General features: G+C 36.4%; 1 protein-coding gene across 3 annotated transcripts; it reads left to right on the forward strand.

Moving 5' to 3' along the window:
* The first annotated feature begins 586 nt into the window (after positions 1-586).
* HPF1 (histone PARylation factor 1) lies at positions 587-11,720 on the forward strand. Of its 3 annotated transcripts, none has more exons than XM_087724589.1 (9): positions 587-698; positions 2,015-2,140; positions 2,594-2,753; positions 4,121-4,310; positions 6,056-6,154; positions 7,521-7,671; positions 9,471-9,558; positions 10,927-11,099; positions 11,492-11,720. In XM_087724589.1, exons 2-9 carry the CDS (start codon positions 2,066-2,068, stop codon positions 11,621-11,623), a joined length of 1,068 nt encoding a protein of 355 aa, XP_087580715.1. In that variant the 5' UTR covers positions 587-698; positions 2,015-2,065; the 3' UTR covers positions 11,624-11,720. The 3 variants fall into 3 exon arrangements, with proteins under 3 accessions (XP_087580715.1, XP_087580716.1, XP_087580717.1); XM_087724590.1 differs by having other exon boundaries at positions 663-710; XM_087724591.1 differs by lacking the exon at positions 587-698 and adding an exon at positions 750-1,453.
* Positions 11,721-16,443: the final 4,723 nt, after the last annotated feature.

The following is a 16,443-nucleotide window of genomic DNA, read 5'->3' on the forward strand; positions in this document are numbered from 1 at the left end:
CCCAGGTTGTTGGAGGCAATATGCCAAATGTATAAACTGCCCAGACTGTGCTCTAAAGCACTATGGTGTTACTGCTGTTGCTATTTCTGTTCATCTGAAATAATTTTGTCTGTATCAATTAGCATATTTTATTGCCTTCTTCCCATTTTATTTTGACAAAAGAAAGCCATAGAGCGGGAAATACAAAGCAGGCCAACAATATTTAGTCTTGTATACCAACTATGCTTGGAATTCTATCTCTCTTATTGTTTAAAATAAATTTACAGAAGTCTGGTTGCAAAGTAGTAAACTGAATTCACAAGGAGGTGCATACATACACTTTTGGCCCCATTAGAAATTCTATTACGATAACAACCACTGACTCTATAATTCCTCCAACCCGCGTCTTTAAAGGTGCAGCGGAAGAGAAACCACTTTTATCTACAGTAGCCTCCGTACTCTCAAAATAGAGATGACTCGAGATGAGGTCGGCTGAACTCCTTTTTGGGGGGAAGGAGGGAAGTGGGGGGGGGGGAACAGCTCCGACAGCAATTCCCCCGCCCTGCAGCCAGAGGCGCTTTTTTCCCGCGAAGCCCGGGCGGTAGCACAGGAGACTCTGCTCATCGTTTTCCACTCTGCTGGGATAGTATTTAGTTCCGCTTCCGTGAGAAAGAGCGAGAAGCGCGAACTGGAACGAACCGTGGCTTCGTTTTGATGTCGTAAGGAAGCTTGTTAGTTTCCTGGCTATTTATTTTTAATTTGTTTGTTTTTCACTCTTGTTTCTAATAGTTGCCTCCTGTTTTGTTCCCTGTCTATTTTATTGTCTCTTTACCCCACCTCGTTGTAATCTTTTCCTTTTTATAAGATGCTGTTTTTCTCCTCCCTCCTTTTTCGCCTCTGTAAAATAGTGTAGGGAAGGTGGGTGTTTTGCGTGTTGTAATAAAAATGTAAGGAAACTTGGGTTCAGTAGTCCTCGTTTCCAGATACGTTTTGCCTTCCTTCAGATTATCCTGTGTATCCTACCGATTTCCTCTTTTATTGACCCAGTTTTCTCGATTCCTATTAAAAAAACACAAAGTCTGCAGGTGCCTTAAAGATGAACACATGTATGACTGCTATAGGCACACACACCTGTGATTACTCTAGTCTTCAGATGAACATTTAAGGTGCCATAAAGTTTTTCAAGTGAACTTGCTACAACAGGCTTAATACAGCTCTCCTCTTTAGAGCTACTTCCAATCCGTTGGTTTTGAGCTTGTTCTTTCCTCTTGCCTCTGTTAGCAAGGATAGTCAGAAGGCCAGAACAGCTCTTTAAGAGTTTGTTTGCATTTCCATTTTTTGTGGTACAAACAAGTCTCTCTGTATTTCTCTCTTACTGTTGAGATTTATGAATGATGTAGTAAAGTATTTGCTTTGATAGAAATTTGTATTTGCTTTGAAATAAATTCTGCAGAGTTCAGGGGGGCTTGGAAAAGTAAGTACAAAAGTGTAATTAAAGATGTCTTCTCAGGGCATTGTCAGCTTACTTTTGTCTGTTTAAAACAGGTTTGCTAATCTGATTCATTCCAGATATGTTAACCAAAACACTTGTTTCTAACCATTATGATTATGCTATCTTAGGATAGTAAGAATCGGAATAAATTTATCTGGAAGGAATCAAAATGGAAAATGCTGTTTACATAATTATTTTGAACCTAGCACTCCAAATATCTACCATATTATTACAATAGTACCAGTAGTTAGAAACATTGGTTTAATACTGTTTTCCTATACAAGATATCAGACATATTCCTCAGCAAGAATATGTCTAAAATCACAACATATCCCTATATTTTCTGGGAAGTTCCCATTCAGTTCAGAAGTGCTAGCTTAAAAGTAAACATCAAATTATGAACTTAACAGTTTAGGAGCAATACTACAATGTTTTGCTTGCTGCTTTGTTAGTTTTTGTACCAGTAATCTTTAACATTTACTAGCTACCCAAATTGCAGTATATGCGCCTTGTCTTATCCTCTTCTATTCTTGATTGACATAGCACCAAGGAGAACTTGGAAACTGTTATAATCGCAAAAGACAGAATATAGCAATGGCAATGGCCACAACAGGTACCAGAATGGCTGGAGGTAGAAAGCAGAGACGTCATGCAGAAGCACAAAAGCAGGTATCAGTAATATGTCCCCATCTCTATTCCCACTCTGTCAAAGAACTGGAAGTTTTGTGTCCTTCAACTACTGGGAGAGACAAGAGTTCAAAATACCATTCTAATATCACCTCCTGTCCTCAGAATACAATACAATAACAAATATGTTATACATTCATACAAAGTGTCTTGGTCTCATCATGTGTTACTTAAAAGCAGGGATTTATGAGGATAGAATGTGTAACTTCCTTTAACTTGGCATATTTTTTTCTTAGTGTAAATCTCTAAACAGTTGCTCATAAACAATATGGAGAATTATATATTCTCTTTGCTGCTTATTTCTTAGTACACTGCTTTATCTGCTGCAAATGAGAAGTTAGCCCCCAGATTACATTCAACTCTTGGTTTCTTTTTGTTGTGTTAAAATGATAAATGTATGAGTTTTTTCTTACTTGATTTTCTGTTTACTGGTAGGCTGAAAACATTAAAGAAGTAAAAAATGTACAAGCTGGCAAAGCAGATGTCTCTGATTGTATTCGCCAAGAAATTGAAAGCTGTTACCGGCTCAAGATGCCTGAAGACTTCTATCATTTCTGGAAATTCTGTGAGGAATTGGAACCTGACAAGCCTTGTGGTAGCTCTTAAATGTTTATCTTCTCTATATGAATTTTTTTATGTGTGTACATATATATAGTTGTGTGCATGTGCAGTTCTAGGCATAACAGTATCTTCAACATTTTAATATTTATTTTAGAAATTTAGGAGGCTACCCAATTGTAAAATGACTTTGGGTAGCATACAGTAAAAGTAATACAATTAAAATAAACAAATCCACATACACTCCCACTCCCCTCCAGTAAAGCAGACATTAAAATACAAATTTACCACCCACTTGAACCCAATTCCTGGGAAAAGAACCAGGTTTTCAATGCTCTCTTGAACATAACTAGGGTGGAGACAAGATGGAGGAGATGGAATAGCTCTGCAGAAGGCAGGTGTTATGACCAAGAAGTATCATCAAGTGAGATTGCTTAATTGATGGGATCTGGAGCATGCCAACTGTGCCTGATTGGCTCACTTGACTTCTTGTCAACAGATTAGACTTGACGACAAAGAATAGAGGGAAACCATAAGGCAATGTCTTTCAGTATGCTATGGGCTAGAAGTATGCTATGGTTGATACTATAGTTTGATATTATTTAATATCACTAGTAGTCCTTTCCACATGTAATATAAGATGTATTTATCCTTCACTTTTTTGGTTTTTTTCTAATAATCACCATCCCATGGAAATCAGCATGTTCAGTTCTTGTGGGGAGTGCCATTTTGGGATTATTTTTTTTATTTTATCGGTCTTTTAATTCTTCCAGGTTTGCTGAACTATAGCTCTCTGTATAGGGAGCAATTTTGGCTTTTTAAGGATTTGACCCTAATCTTTGAGAACAGATAGAATTATAGATAGATAAAGCATACATTATATAAAAACAATAACTTTTGTATATTTAATGTATTTAATTTTATGTATTTAAAAATGGGCTGTAGGAAACTTAAATCAAACCCAGAACTTTTCATGTAATGCAGATCAGAGATCCAATATTTTTGTTTGAGTTAGTCTTTATTTTCTCCAACCTTTGTGTAACATGACCAAGAGGTAGTTATGTTAATTACATTTTGGTTTGTTTTTGCCTTGACTGCTAGTTATGTATGTTATTTTCATTGTTGGTTTTGTTTTATATTTAATTGTTGTTAGCTGCCCAGGGTCAATATAGTGAGATAGGCGGCCATATAAGCTGAATAGAATAAACAAATAGTACTTTATTCTGTGAGCTTAATGAGAAAGTGAATCCAAAGTGTTAGATGCAACCTTTCCATTAACCCTAGAAGCAGAAAGGATAGCAGATAAATAAGTAAAAACAATAGCACCTTTTAAATAATTTTAAATATATATTTTGTATATATATTTACAATTACCATATAACAATAAGTGTTTTTATGTTGTAGATGCTCTCAAATCAAGTATTGGACTTCAGCTTGTTGGACCATATGACATTCTTTCTGGAAAACATATAAATACTAGTAAATCAAAAGAAATAAATTTCAACCTTCATTGGAGATTTTTTTATGATCCTCCTGAATTTCAGACAATTATTATTGGAGACAGCAAAACACAATATCATATGGGATATTTCAGGTAAGAAACACCTTGGCCTGAAGGAGAAAAATAATTCTTTAATGATGTTCTTCCTGCTATTGCTTTAAAACAATGAGCAGGGTATTACTGAGTTTTCCTTTGTAAGATTTTTTTTCATTCAGCAGGATATAAAGTTGAAAAACATTTCTAACATAATTTTTTTGAGATAAAGGGTAGGGTGAATAAAAATAGATTTTTTTAAAAAAAATATTTTTTATTTCAATCTGATTTTTTTAAATCAAACTTATTTTAATAAAATATTTTTTGGAATAACAATCTAAAGATAGTTTTCTTTTTAAGATACATTAATAATTTAGTGTATTCAGCATAAAATAGAGCTTAGTTATGTAACATGAGGCTAAATATTCTGCAATATTTACATTTTTTGTAAACTCATTTAATGAATCCAAGGCCTGCAAGCTGAGGTAAAGATGCACTACATTGATGCATTCATACAATTTCACAGTAACCATGAGATAAAGCATAAAACAAAGTTCAGGAATATTCCTTTATACCATTGTTTTGCAAACTCTATGATTGTTTGAAGAGAAATGCATCTGTACCACCAGGCACTAAGTGTGAGGAGGAAGGGCCAACAGTAAAAATGAAAGTGAAACTTTCTAAGCAGCTTATAAATATAATATTAAAGAGCACCTGTCATTTCAGATCCATCATGGCAGTGCCTGTTAGTGGGCATCTACTCACCTGCTGCCTGCCATGTCCCTCACCTTGTGTCACTGCTGCATCACAAGTCGTCTCATTAAAGTGAATGGGACTGTTGGTTAGTCAACCGTGGGTTAGAGGAGGAGCCACTGTGGGACAGAGATGACAGTTGCTCTTTAAAAATTATGATGTAAATTGGGTTGATTTAAATCGAGCCTTTTTACTAGTGATTTAAATCGTGATTTAAATTGACTCAATTTTAATCAAATCCACCCTGTCAAAGGATATGTTGTCTCTCTTGGTGTGACATTAGGATGTTTAATTCATATGTACTTGCCAAGAATATTTTGGAATAGAATAAAAATCATTTTGCCATTGGGAAGTTTTCTGGCATGTTTTGATTTATTTTGCAGGTGAATTTAGAGTTGGTATCTTCAGAATCTATCTGTGCTAGATTGTATTATCCAATGTTGACTTAGACAACCAAACTTTAAAAAGTTTGTTTTATTGTTTTAAAAAAGTTCTTTTCCTTTAAGCAATTTAGCAATTCAATTTAAGGAATTCAATGCAATAGAATTTACTTTTATTATTATACTGACTGTCATAAAGCTATTGTGGATGCATTTTTGTAAAATAAAAAGCTCCATAAAAACTGTGTTTTCCAATGTAGAGAATTTCACCTATATTGTCTTTTTTGTTTTTTAATTAAGACTATGCCATAATTCTTGATAAAATTTGAAATCTTATTAGGTACACTTTAAATTTGCAGTCTAGTCATCCTCCAGACAATGTTGATCCAGCTGTGCTAGAGGTAATCAAGTAGATTTCATAAAGTAATCATCTGATCTGGAAGCAATTTGGGTTATTCTGATTGGAATCCCATGTCTGAAACATGAAATATTTACAGTTTGAAGGATTCATTTCAAAATTTTCAATTTGAAGGATAGGTGTCTTGCACATATCTTTTAAAATACTTTTTGGGATATGAAAAATAGTGCTTAAAAATCTCTCTATAGTAACATAGCTGCTTCAGCTCTAATTCTTAAAATGTGTTCAGTTTTAATATCTTGTATATTTTATAGAGATATACCAGATCAACTGCCAGTGTGTGTTGGTGAAACTGAAACCCAGAAAGGCTGTACAATTTATCAAGTTGGTGACAATATATTTGCTGCTGTAAAGTAAGAATTTAACATTTACATCCTGTAAAAAGAGATTAATTTGGAAATAGTAGTCTCAGTTTGCAAGGGAGTTTTTTTTTTACTCACATATAGTTAATGCTCTACACCATTTCAATTAGAAAAATACACCCCTTATCACTTCAGTATATTTTAGATGTTCTTATTTTTGAGAAAATGATTTTGAAAATGAAATATTGGGATGAAGCTCATTCCTCTTTTCCTCTTTTAAAACTGTTTAAATATACATTACTGTTAATAGAATCCTCTTGCTTGTAAAAAAAAAATAGTTGCAATATAGTCCCTGTTTATGAAAGTCAGAATCTAGTCTCATGGTCCAGAAAAAGGTGATGCAATTTTTTATTTATGACAGGAATTTGTACTTGGCTCAGAATTTAATGGTAGAATATTGCTTAGTTTGCTGCTCAAAATTTCTTACTTAAATAGTTCAGTAATTTGCTGCTATATACTAATTTGGGAATTTTTTAGACAACCATGTAATATTTTTAATTTGCAAAATATTTTCTACAAGGTATGGCTGAATTCTGCTTTTCTGTTGCATTTCTATACATTGCATTTTTCATTAAAGCATTATAAGAAACTCACATAGTTTATATTCAGGTTTGTAATATTGGAAGATGTATATATAACTTTCCATATTTAATCTTTCTGAATATAGTGACGTGAAAATTATTTTTGTATGTTTTACATCTGTTTCCTCCAACATATATTCAGCTACATTTTTAGCAGCTTATTGAAAAATATGTATCAGAACTTTTTTATTATTGTTTTTGGCTTTTGCTTGTCTCAGCCTAATGTAAAATGTGATTCTTAAGAGTGAATGTCCCAAAGTTGCTTTTTTCAAGAGTCAGCTGGACTTTCTGGTTTTTCTTTGAAAACGTTTCTCTTCTTGGATGAGAAGTGAAACGTCTTCAAAGAAAAACCAGAAAGTCCAGTTGATTCTTGAAAAAAGCAACTTTGGAACAACCATGACCTGGATGACTGAGAATCTCCATAGACACTTAAGAGCGAATGTTTCACAGAAAATTTTTGAAAGCCTAGTTACAGGGTTGTTTTACATATGGATATGAAAGGATGAAGATTTAATCTGGTGCCTATTTGTTTAGAAACAGCTATTTAGTCATTGGTAAAATTCCTTTCATGGAATCACTTCAAAAATGTTTCCATTTCTTTATAACTTTTTCATAGTACTTCTGATTATTAGAAGTCTATTCTGGTACACATAGGAGCAACCTTTGGGATTTCTACTAATTGGGCTGTTTTGAAGTGTGCTTCTATTAGCTAGTAAAAGGCATGTTTGAGTCTTCAAGACCAATGAATTGTATGATTTTGTGCGCTTTTGTTTCAGATTAATTTTGACTAAAAAGCTTAAAGAACTGACTAATAAAAAGAGAGGTGGCTTCTTAAAAGACATAGATGAAAAGCTAACTAAAACAGCAAAACAATTGGGTTACTCGTTGGAACAAAAAAGCTTGAAGGTAAAACAGCGAGATAAGAAGGTAGGATGTGTTTTTTTTCCAAACTCAGTAAACTTTAATACAGCATTTATTTTTTTCCCCTGGTTTGTGCTCAAATATGTTTAATTCTAAGTCTTCCAAAACCATAATTATTATGGGTTCAGCATAATAAAAGGTTGAGTTCATAGCTAGTATGCAAATAGTAACAAGCATGCTGTAAACATTACAGATCACCTAAAGGATGAAAAACTTTAGTTCTCAGTTACCATCCAGTCTTAAAAAGGTAAAATATACTGATTTAAGAATTGAATTAATCAGAAAACACTGCTTCCTGTTTATTGGACTCCCGATAATATTCAGAACCGATTGGATATTTTTGGGCTGACATTTTAACAAATTTAAGGATTCTTTAATGATTTGGCATTTTACATCCTATTTGGTTTCAAGCTTTAGCATATGTTAATACAAGGTGGGGGTGGGGGGAAATGTAACCAACATATACATGTATATTCAATTATCTTTCCATGATATGGAATTTGTGGTTTTTTGTTTATAGTGATAGTGATCTTAATCACTATTGTGTATAAAGGCTTTTATATTGTATAGTTATTACATTATTACAAGTAGTCCCTGTTTAGTGACTGTTCGTAGTTATGAAGGTGATGAAAAATAACTTTGCAACCAGTTCCTGCATTTATGACCTTTGTAGCTCCTTTAAAGCAAAGTTGAAGTAAAATCATAAGCACTGCTTATTATTTATTTATTTGTTGAATTTATGTGCCACCCATCTCATCAGAGACAACTCTGGGCAGTGCAGCTTACAAACATTAAAACTAGTACTCATTAAAAACTTAGCTTCACTCCACTTCACTTAATGACCAAGTTGCTGTTTCCAACTGTGGTTGATAAATGAGGATTGCATGTAGGATAGTTGTTTGTTATATTTCAGCAACAATAAATAGATGAACAATTGTCACTCTTATATCTGTATCAAGCCCAGCTAAATTCTTTCCAGTGGTGAATTGCCTTTTCCACAAGAATCTACCAAGAGGTTGTAAAGCTCTTTAAAACTCTTTATGGCCATTTTGCAAGTAAAATCGCCTGCATTCTCACTGAATTTGTCACTATTATTTTGGTTGCATGAATTGAGAAGTAAACAAAACATTCTACTGTTCTGACTGCCATGATACATGCAAGCTTTTGCTTACATCTGATAATTGTTCTTGTGGTTATGAGATGCAACCAGAGTTAGCTTTTTTTTTCTTTAATAGAGCATTTGGTTGCTTGTCAGGAAATATTATGCAGCCTTGATACATTATTCCTCTTAGGCCCACTTAATTTGCCAAGTAGTATCTAGTCTAAGCTTGCCATTTGTTTGATAATGCAGTATATAGGAGAGATGACATTACAGCAGTGGTTCTCAACCTGTGGGTGGGGACCCCTTTGGGGGTCGAACGACCCTTTCACAGGGGTCACCTAAGACCATCGGAAAACACATATTTTTGATGATCTTAGGAACCGAGACGCCAATTTTATGGTTGAGGGGTCACCACAACACGAGGAACTGCATTAAAGGGTCGCGGCATTGGGAAGGTTGAGAACCACTGCATTAGAGGCTAATTATTAGTGGAATCCCCTAGGCAATAATCAATTTACCTAGGACTCTTCTCTTTCTTTTCTTTCAAATTAGCAGGATATCTTATTTAAATGTGCACTTGACTTATTAATAAATTAAACAATAAAAGCAAAACATATGCTTTGTATTTGAAGACTAGTGTATTTACACACAATATCTAAGGTTAAGGTATGTAAAGTACTACTTGTTTTATTTTCCAAAACAGATAGTAACAAAGACATTTCACGGAGCTGGTTTAGTTGTTCCTCTGGATAAGAATAATGTTGGATACAGAGAGCTTCCTGAAACAAATGGTAGGTATTGTAGAACTTTTCTCAAAATAGAAAATTAAAACTTCAACGGAACCATTGTTAATAGTGTGCCTCTAGACATTTGACCAAATGCCTTTAAAAGGAAACAATAAACATATCTTCCCAGAGTCCTGCAGAGTGGACAGCAATTAACATTAAAAAAAAAATTAGAATAAATTTAGTAATTAGTTTTCTCCTCATGTTTTATCTTATAAGGTCATTAAAAACAGAATTCCATAGCACAAATAATTGTTATTTTTTTTCACATAGAAAATTTTTATTTTCCATTTTCATAGCATATAAATACATGTATACTATTACATAGTCAATATCATGTTGTATTATTAAGTAATTACATCAATTCATCTTACCATCAATTACCAAAGAAAAAAAAAGAAAAACCCAGTTATTGGCTCTTCTGCTCTCCATACACCATATCTATACCTTATCCTACACTTTCTTCTCCCTCTCTCCTCCCCCTTTCTACATCCTGTCTTCCCTCCATCATTTTCTACTCTACTTCCCCTGCCTTTCTCCTTCTCCTCTCTCCCCTTACCACTCCTCCTTATACACCTCATCTTCCCCCTTCACCCTCTCTCCTATCCCTCTCTTCCTATCTTTCTTCTCTCCTCTGCTTCCCACTCTTCCTCTAATTCACTTGGTGTATTTCAGCTTCTGAGCAAACCCCCTTTTGTGTTGATGGTATTTATAATTCCATTTCAATATACAAAAAAAAGAAAAAAAAGCAGTATACATGTACAATCATAATACAGACAAATAATTGTTATTAAGACAGGATGTTCTTATGTTGAGCATATCATTAAAAGTACTGTAGTAGTCTTTCCTATAGCAGCAACTGAATGTCTGTCCTGAAACTCGTTAGGCTAGACTTAGATTAGTTGCATTTAATTCCACTTTAAATTGGTGGAACCATTATCATGATTTAAGTCCCATTGGTTTCAGTGGGAGTTTAGGTTGAAATTCTGCACTTATTTTGTAAGACAGGTGATGGAAAATAATACCAATAATAACTGGAATATGATACTATCAAAATCTTGGAAGATTTATGATATAAATTAGCATATATTGTGCAGTTAAAAATGGTTTTAAAATAATACATATATTGCATGTAAAGAGAATATATAGAGGTGTGCAGTGCTTATTTGATTTGGAAGAAGTGCTTCTAAATGTAAATCACACTTAGTATGAAGCACAAAGCAGAAGAAACAGATTGCAGCTGCTTTAATGAATTGCAGTTGCAATTTGTGCTCCTGTGCATCCCAAACGCATCTCTCCAAAATCAAATTTTAAAAATTGTACAGTCCTAGAATATATTGTAATATGGTTCTCATGGAATCTTTTTCTTCGTAGCAAATCTCAAAAGAATTTGTAAAACCATTGTAGATGCTTCTAATGATGACCAGAGATTGAAAGCCTTTGCTCCCATTCAGGAAATGTTAACTTTCGTTCAGTTTGCTAATGATGAATGTGACTATGGAATGGGATATGAACTGGGCATAGATCTCTTCTGCTGTGGGTCACATGTAAGTTCATATTTTTCTCTGTAGTAATTGTTTGAGATATGAATCCTTGTCTCTGTATATGTGGCTCTGAAACAAATGACTCCAAAAGTTCAGTAGTCCCAAAGGTGCTTTTTCAAAAGGCATGTTGGATGATAAGCTAAATGTCTTTTAAGGAAAAACAAAATCCAGTTGCCTTTTGGAAAAGAACCTTTGGGATGAACGACTATGGCCTGGATGACTGAAAATCTCCATAGACAAAAGGTCAATAGAGAATAGCTAGTTATATAATAATTTCAGTGCTTAAGAAATTGAGAAAAAGGTGGAAATGAAAAACAAATTAAAATATTTTATGTTGCTCTGAAATGCATTATCAATTTCAATAAAACTATTACCATTCTTTTAATTTTTTGCAGTATTTTCACAAGGTTATCAGCCAGTTGTTGCCTCTTGCATATAGTCTGCTGAAAAGAAATCTGTTTGCAGAGATAATTGAAGATCACTTAGCTAATAGAAGAAAAGAGAAGGTAAATCTACTTGCAGCATGAGAAACACTAAAATACTGTAAAATACTAGTTTATCAATTTTAAATGTTTTTTCTACTGTGTACTTATTGTATGATAAATAAACGTTTTTTCTAAATTAGTTATTTTGGCTATAGAATCTAAATTATATGAATCATTAATAACTTTTTGTTTCCAATATAACTTATAGTGAAGATTCATAAAATAATTATTTTTAAGCTGTTCTATGCAGAACCCTGTACATTCCTTAATAAGTTGCTTTATGAAAATAAACTTTTTCAAAAGTTTCCAATATATAAGGAGTTGCCATAAGAAGAGGGAGTTAACCTATTCGCCAAAGCATCTGAAGGCAGGACAAGAAGCAATGGATGGAAAAAAATTGAGAGTAGCAACCTAGAACTAAGGAGAGATTTCCTGACAGAACAATTAATCAGTGGGACAAGCTTTTCTTCAGAAGTTGTGGATACTCCAATATTGGAAATGTTTAAGAAAAGATTGAACAACCATTTGCCTGAAATAGTATAGGGTTTCCTGCCTGAGCAGAGACTTGGACTAGAAGACCTACAAGGTCCCTTCCAACTCTTTTATTTTGTTAAAATATAGTCTTTGTGTTGTCGCTAAGAATTCAGAAATGTATGCAGATATGTTCCAAGTGCTGGGAGAGAAAAATATTCACGAATAAGTGTAATACTAATACTTATTATTCTTTATGAATATTTTTTTATTTCCTGGTACTTGGAACATATTGCATATTTCTGAAAAGTTTTATAGTGTTTATAGTTTTTTTGTAATGACTAGTGACATGCAGGCAGGGGAGGCAGCCTCACCACTCCCATCATGAAAAGAAAAAAAATGTAAAAGGAAAAAGGCAAGAGCTGAGGTCAGGCTGAGCTAGTTGCTGCCAGAGTCACCATGGATGACTCTGCTTAGTGCTTAACTGTTTAAAAAAGCCTCTAAAAAAGCGCCCTCTACAGGAGACGTGGCACGACAAAACCGCGCTCCACTAAAGCGCGCCCGATTAAACCGCATAGCTGATGTCATCAGAAGGGCGACAACAGTGACCGCAGAGAAAAAAGGGCGCTTTAAATAGCGCTTTGAAAGCAAGCCAATTCAAGGTAAGGGTTAGGTTTAGGGTTAGGTTAAGGGTTAGGGTTAGGTTAAGGGTTAGGTTAAGGGTTAGGATTAGGTTTAGCGTTAGGTTGAGGGTTAGGTTTAGGGTTAGGTTAAGGGTTAGGATTAGGTTTAGGGGGGTTAGGTTTAGGGGTTAATTTTAGCTTTAGCGTTTACAGCGTGCTTTTTTCTCCGAGCTGTTGTCGCGCTGTGATGACGTCAGCTACGCGGTTTCGGCGAGTGCGCTTTAGTTGAACGCGGATTTGTGGTGGAACCTACAGGAGAAGGCAGGAGAATGACGTGCCTCATCTAGTCTGACTTTAGGCGTTTTATGATCACTCAAGCAGAGTTAAGCAAGGGTTAAAAGCCTAAAAATTCCTGATTCTTTTGTCAATTTTTAAAGTCATTATGACATTCCTCTTCACCTTCAGTATTTTAGCAAACGTCTGAAGGTTTTTGACAAAATTGATATTTGGAACTGTTCATAATTCCTTCCGTCTTGACTAAAGCTCCAGTTCCAGCTGAAGAAAAGCCCCAAAACATAATGCTGCCACCAGCAGGCTTTACTGTGGATATGGTGTACTTTTGGTAGTGCAATGCTTTTTTGTGCCAACCATACTTTTTGGAATTATGGTCAAAAAGTTCAACCTTGGTCTCATATGACACATTTTCCTACCTGCTTGTAAGACTTGTGTAGGCTTTTGCAAAATTTAGCCAGGCTTGGATATTTTTCTTTCTAAGAAAAGGCTTTCATCTTGCAACCCTATTCTTTCAGATATGAAGAATATCTGAAATTGTTGTCACATGTAACACAGAATCAGTACTTGCCAGAAATTTCTGCAGCTTTTAAAATGTTGCTATAGGCCTCTTGGCAACGCGTCAGACCAGTTTTCTTATTTTTTCCTTTTGGAAGGACATCCAGTCGACACAAAACCTAGTGTTACTGTTGTGGTATATTTTCTCCATTTGTTGATAATTGTCTTCACTGTGTTCCATGGTATAATCAATGCCTTGGAAATTTCTTTGTACCCTTCTCCTGATTGATACCTTCCAGCAATGAGATCCGTTTGATGATTTATAAACTCTTTGAAAACGGCTTTTGCTCTAAGAGGCAACTGAGTAAGTGTAAGAAAACTACTAGAACATCTAAACTTTATATCGGCTTGATCAGAGTCACTTTAATTGATGACAGGTGTGTATTATTTAACTTTGAATGTGATCGGCTAAGACACATCCCTACTTATGAGAGGGTATATACACATCCAGCATGATCCTGCGTGGCCGCTGGCACACTACTTGCTCATGGCCACAATGGAGCAGGAGGCCGAGTGACGTGCTGGTGTCACAACCACGAGATGAGGCGGGGGGTGGAGCTCCCGATATGTTCCACACTGGCTTACCTCAGGGCTCCTGCAGCCAGGCCATCCACGCCCTGACATCTGCCTTGCCTCACGGTCATGGCACCCTGCTCAGCCTCCTGCTCACTTGTGACCACAAGCAGGTAGAAGTAGACTGGAAGCCACAACTGTCAGTGTTGCCCCTTCGAGGTGTTGGGGCATGGATAGCCGGCTTCAGGGGCCTTGAGGTAAGCTGGTGCGGGCCGGATGGGGCACTCTACAGTACTGTGAACAACCAGACGGAATAGGTAGCTGGCAGCTGCGTAGACTCTTAATTAGGGCTTATTTCAGGTTATATCACACACGAAAAAAACCTAGGTCTTATTTTTGGACAGGTCTTATTTTTGGGGAAACAGTATTCTATTTTTTTTGTTATTTCCCCCTAAAGTATTTGTTTGTTTTCCAATTGAATTATACAGCTTGTTATATTAAAGGTGGAAAATATTCTGATTTTATCTTGGTCTGGTTTTTTACATCTCAAAAATCTGACATTTTAACAGGTATATGTAGACTTATTATATCCACTGAATATATGCTACAAGGCCTCCATTAAAAAAATTGTTTTACAGAGAAAACTATGGATTTATAAAAAATCTTAATGACATAAAGCCCATGAATTAAAAGATAAAAATGAAACTTAAGGAACTGCAAAAAAGGATTGTGTTGTACACTGATAAAGTCAAAACGGATATTTCACTAGTTTGTAATATACAACAAATCTTCAATGTACTTTGTGTATTCAGACTGAATTGCAGTTTAACTTGAAAGACGACATTTTTTACCTAGTAAAATTGATGCAAACTTTAGAACAGATTGAATGGTATTGTCAACTCGTGAAGCATTCCTGATCTGCTCTTGAGTTACCATAGGCAGGGGGATGGGGAATTGAGCCTCATAGCTGCATCGAGGAACTTACACTTCAGTCAAAACAAAGCACATTCCAGCTGGCAAACGTCAAGGCCATCTCCATTGGCTGGAGGGAGAGACTTCTACAACCTGCAAAATTCCTTCATTGGGGTAATGTGACTGATGACACACCTTGGGGGGGAGGGGGAAACAGTTTCAGAAACAAAGTGTGAATTAAGTGTGATCACAGTTGGCTTCACTTGTTCTGTGTCGACATGACCCTTAATAAATAACTGGATTTCTTTGGAAGCTTGGCTTGAGGCTCATGATTTAATTAGGGCATTGGTCTGAACCCTGACAGCAAGCCAATACTCTCAAAACTAATCAAAATGACTGGGATTCCTGAGCCCCAGACTCTTAATTCTCTCCCAACACCTCTGGTGCGTGGAGAGAAACTCAGGCTGCCATGTCAGAGGGTGGACTATAAGAAGAGAGCCTGCTCCAGAGCGGGGCAGAACTTGCCCCCACCCAGGGACCTTCAGAAACCAGCAGCCTAGTCAGAACCAATGTGCAGGCCTCTCTGGACATTAAGGCCGAGATGCCCGCCTCAGCAACCAAAATGAAAAGGGATGAGTATTGGTAGAAAAAAGTCCCTAAAGTAGCTGAGGTCGAGCTCCCCCACCCTAGCGCCTAGGGTTGGGGAAAACCCCTGAGTGAGCTAGGAAGACTGGAATGTATGAGGGACTGGTAACAGACCACACTCCTAAAAACTCAGATGTAATCCTTGAGGAGATCCTTAGAACAGCTGAGGGAGAAATTTGACTGAACCACCCTTTGTGATGAGGGGCCATTGTGCCACCCAAGAGAGACCGGGTTGCAGCTGAGCTCTTTGAAGGAAGGAGCAGATAGGAACACAGCCCCCTTCTCCACCCACCAGGAGGAGACTGAGACTAAGGCTGTGGGTGGCACCTCTGTGCAACAAGCAAGCTGCCCAAGGTGGACGCTCCCCTTCTATGAACTAGAGCCGAGGGAGACAGACAAACATACCGAGCGCAGGCATACGGGGCTCAACATGATGAGGGAGAATCAGTGCTGAACGAACCATCCCGATTCAGAGGGAAATTTGATGGGGACTCAGATCAACTGGCTTTATTCCTTGACTCTGCTGGAGTCCAACTAGAGTGCTATGGACACCTTTACCCATCGCACAGAGCCATGGTGAATCAGGTTTGCAAAGCACATGATCAGTGAACTGGATGTTAAACTGGTAGGATGCCACCCCTGATTCTAAGTAGCCATAAAAGTTGACTGCGAATTGTGCGCCAATAATATGAGGAAGCAACCAGACACCAAGGAGAGGACAACCAGACTGGAGACCATCCGGCCAATGGGAGGCCGAAGCAGCACAGCCGGCCCCAAGACCAACCCTCCCGCGAAGCCAGTTGAAATGCTACAGATGCGGAGGGATAGGCCACATTGCATCTGCATATG

This window comes from Thamnophis sirtalis, unplaced genomic scaffold, assembly GCF_051295495.1.
Source record: "Thamnophis sirtalis isolate CommonGarterSnake01/CBP01778 unplaced genomic scaffold, rThaSir2_p1.2 scaffold_10, whole genome shotgun sequence".
NCBI classification, from domain to species: Eukaryota; Metazoa; Chordata; class Lepidosauria; order Squamata; family Natricidae; genus Thamnophis; species Thamnophis sirtalis.

What these genes read in the sequence shown, in the direction of transcription:
- HPF1 (XM_087724589.1), top strand. Translation starts at nt 2,066, where the DNA reads ATGGCAATGGCCACAACAGGTACCAGAATGGCTGGAGGTAGAAAGCAG. An exon ending in AATATATTTGCTGCTGTAAA is followed by an intron (nt 6,155 to 7,520) that starts GTAAGAATTTAA and finishes CTTTTGTTTCAG; the next exon opens with ATTAATTTTGACTAAAAAGC. An exon ending in AGAGCTTCCTGAAACAAATG is followed by an intron (nt 9,559 to 10,926) that starts GTAGGTATTGTA and finishes TTTTCTTCGTAG; the next exon opens with CAAATCTCAAAAGAATTTGT.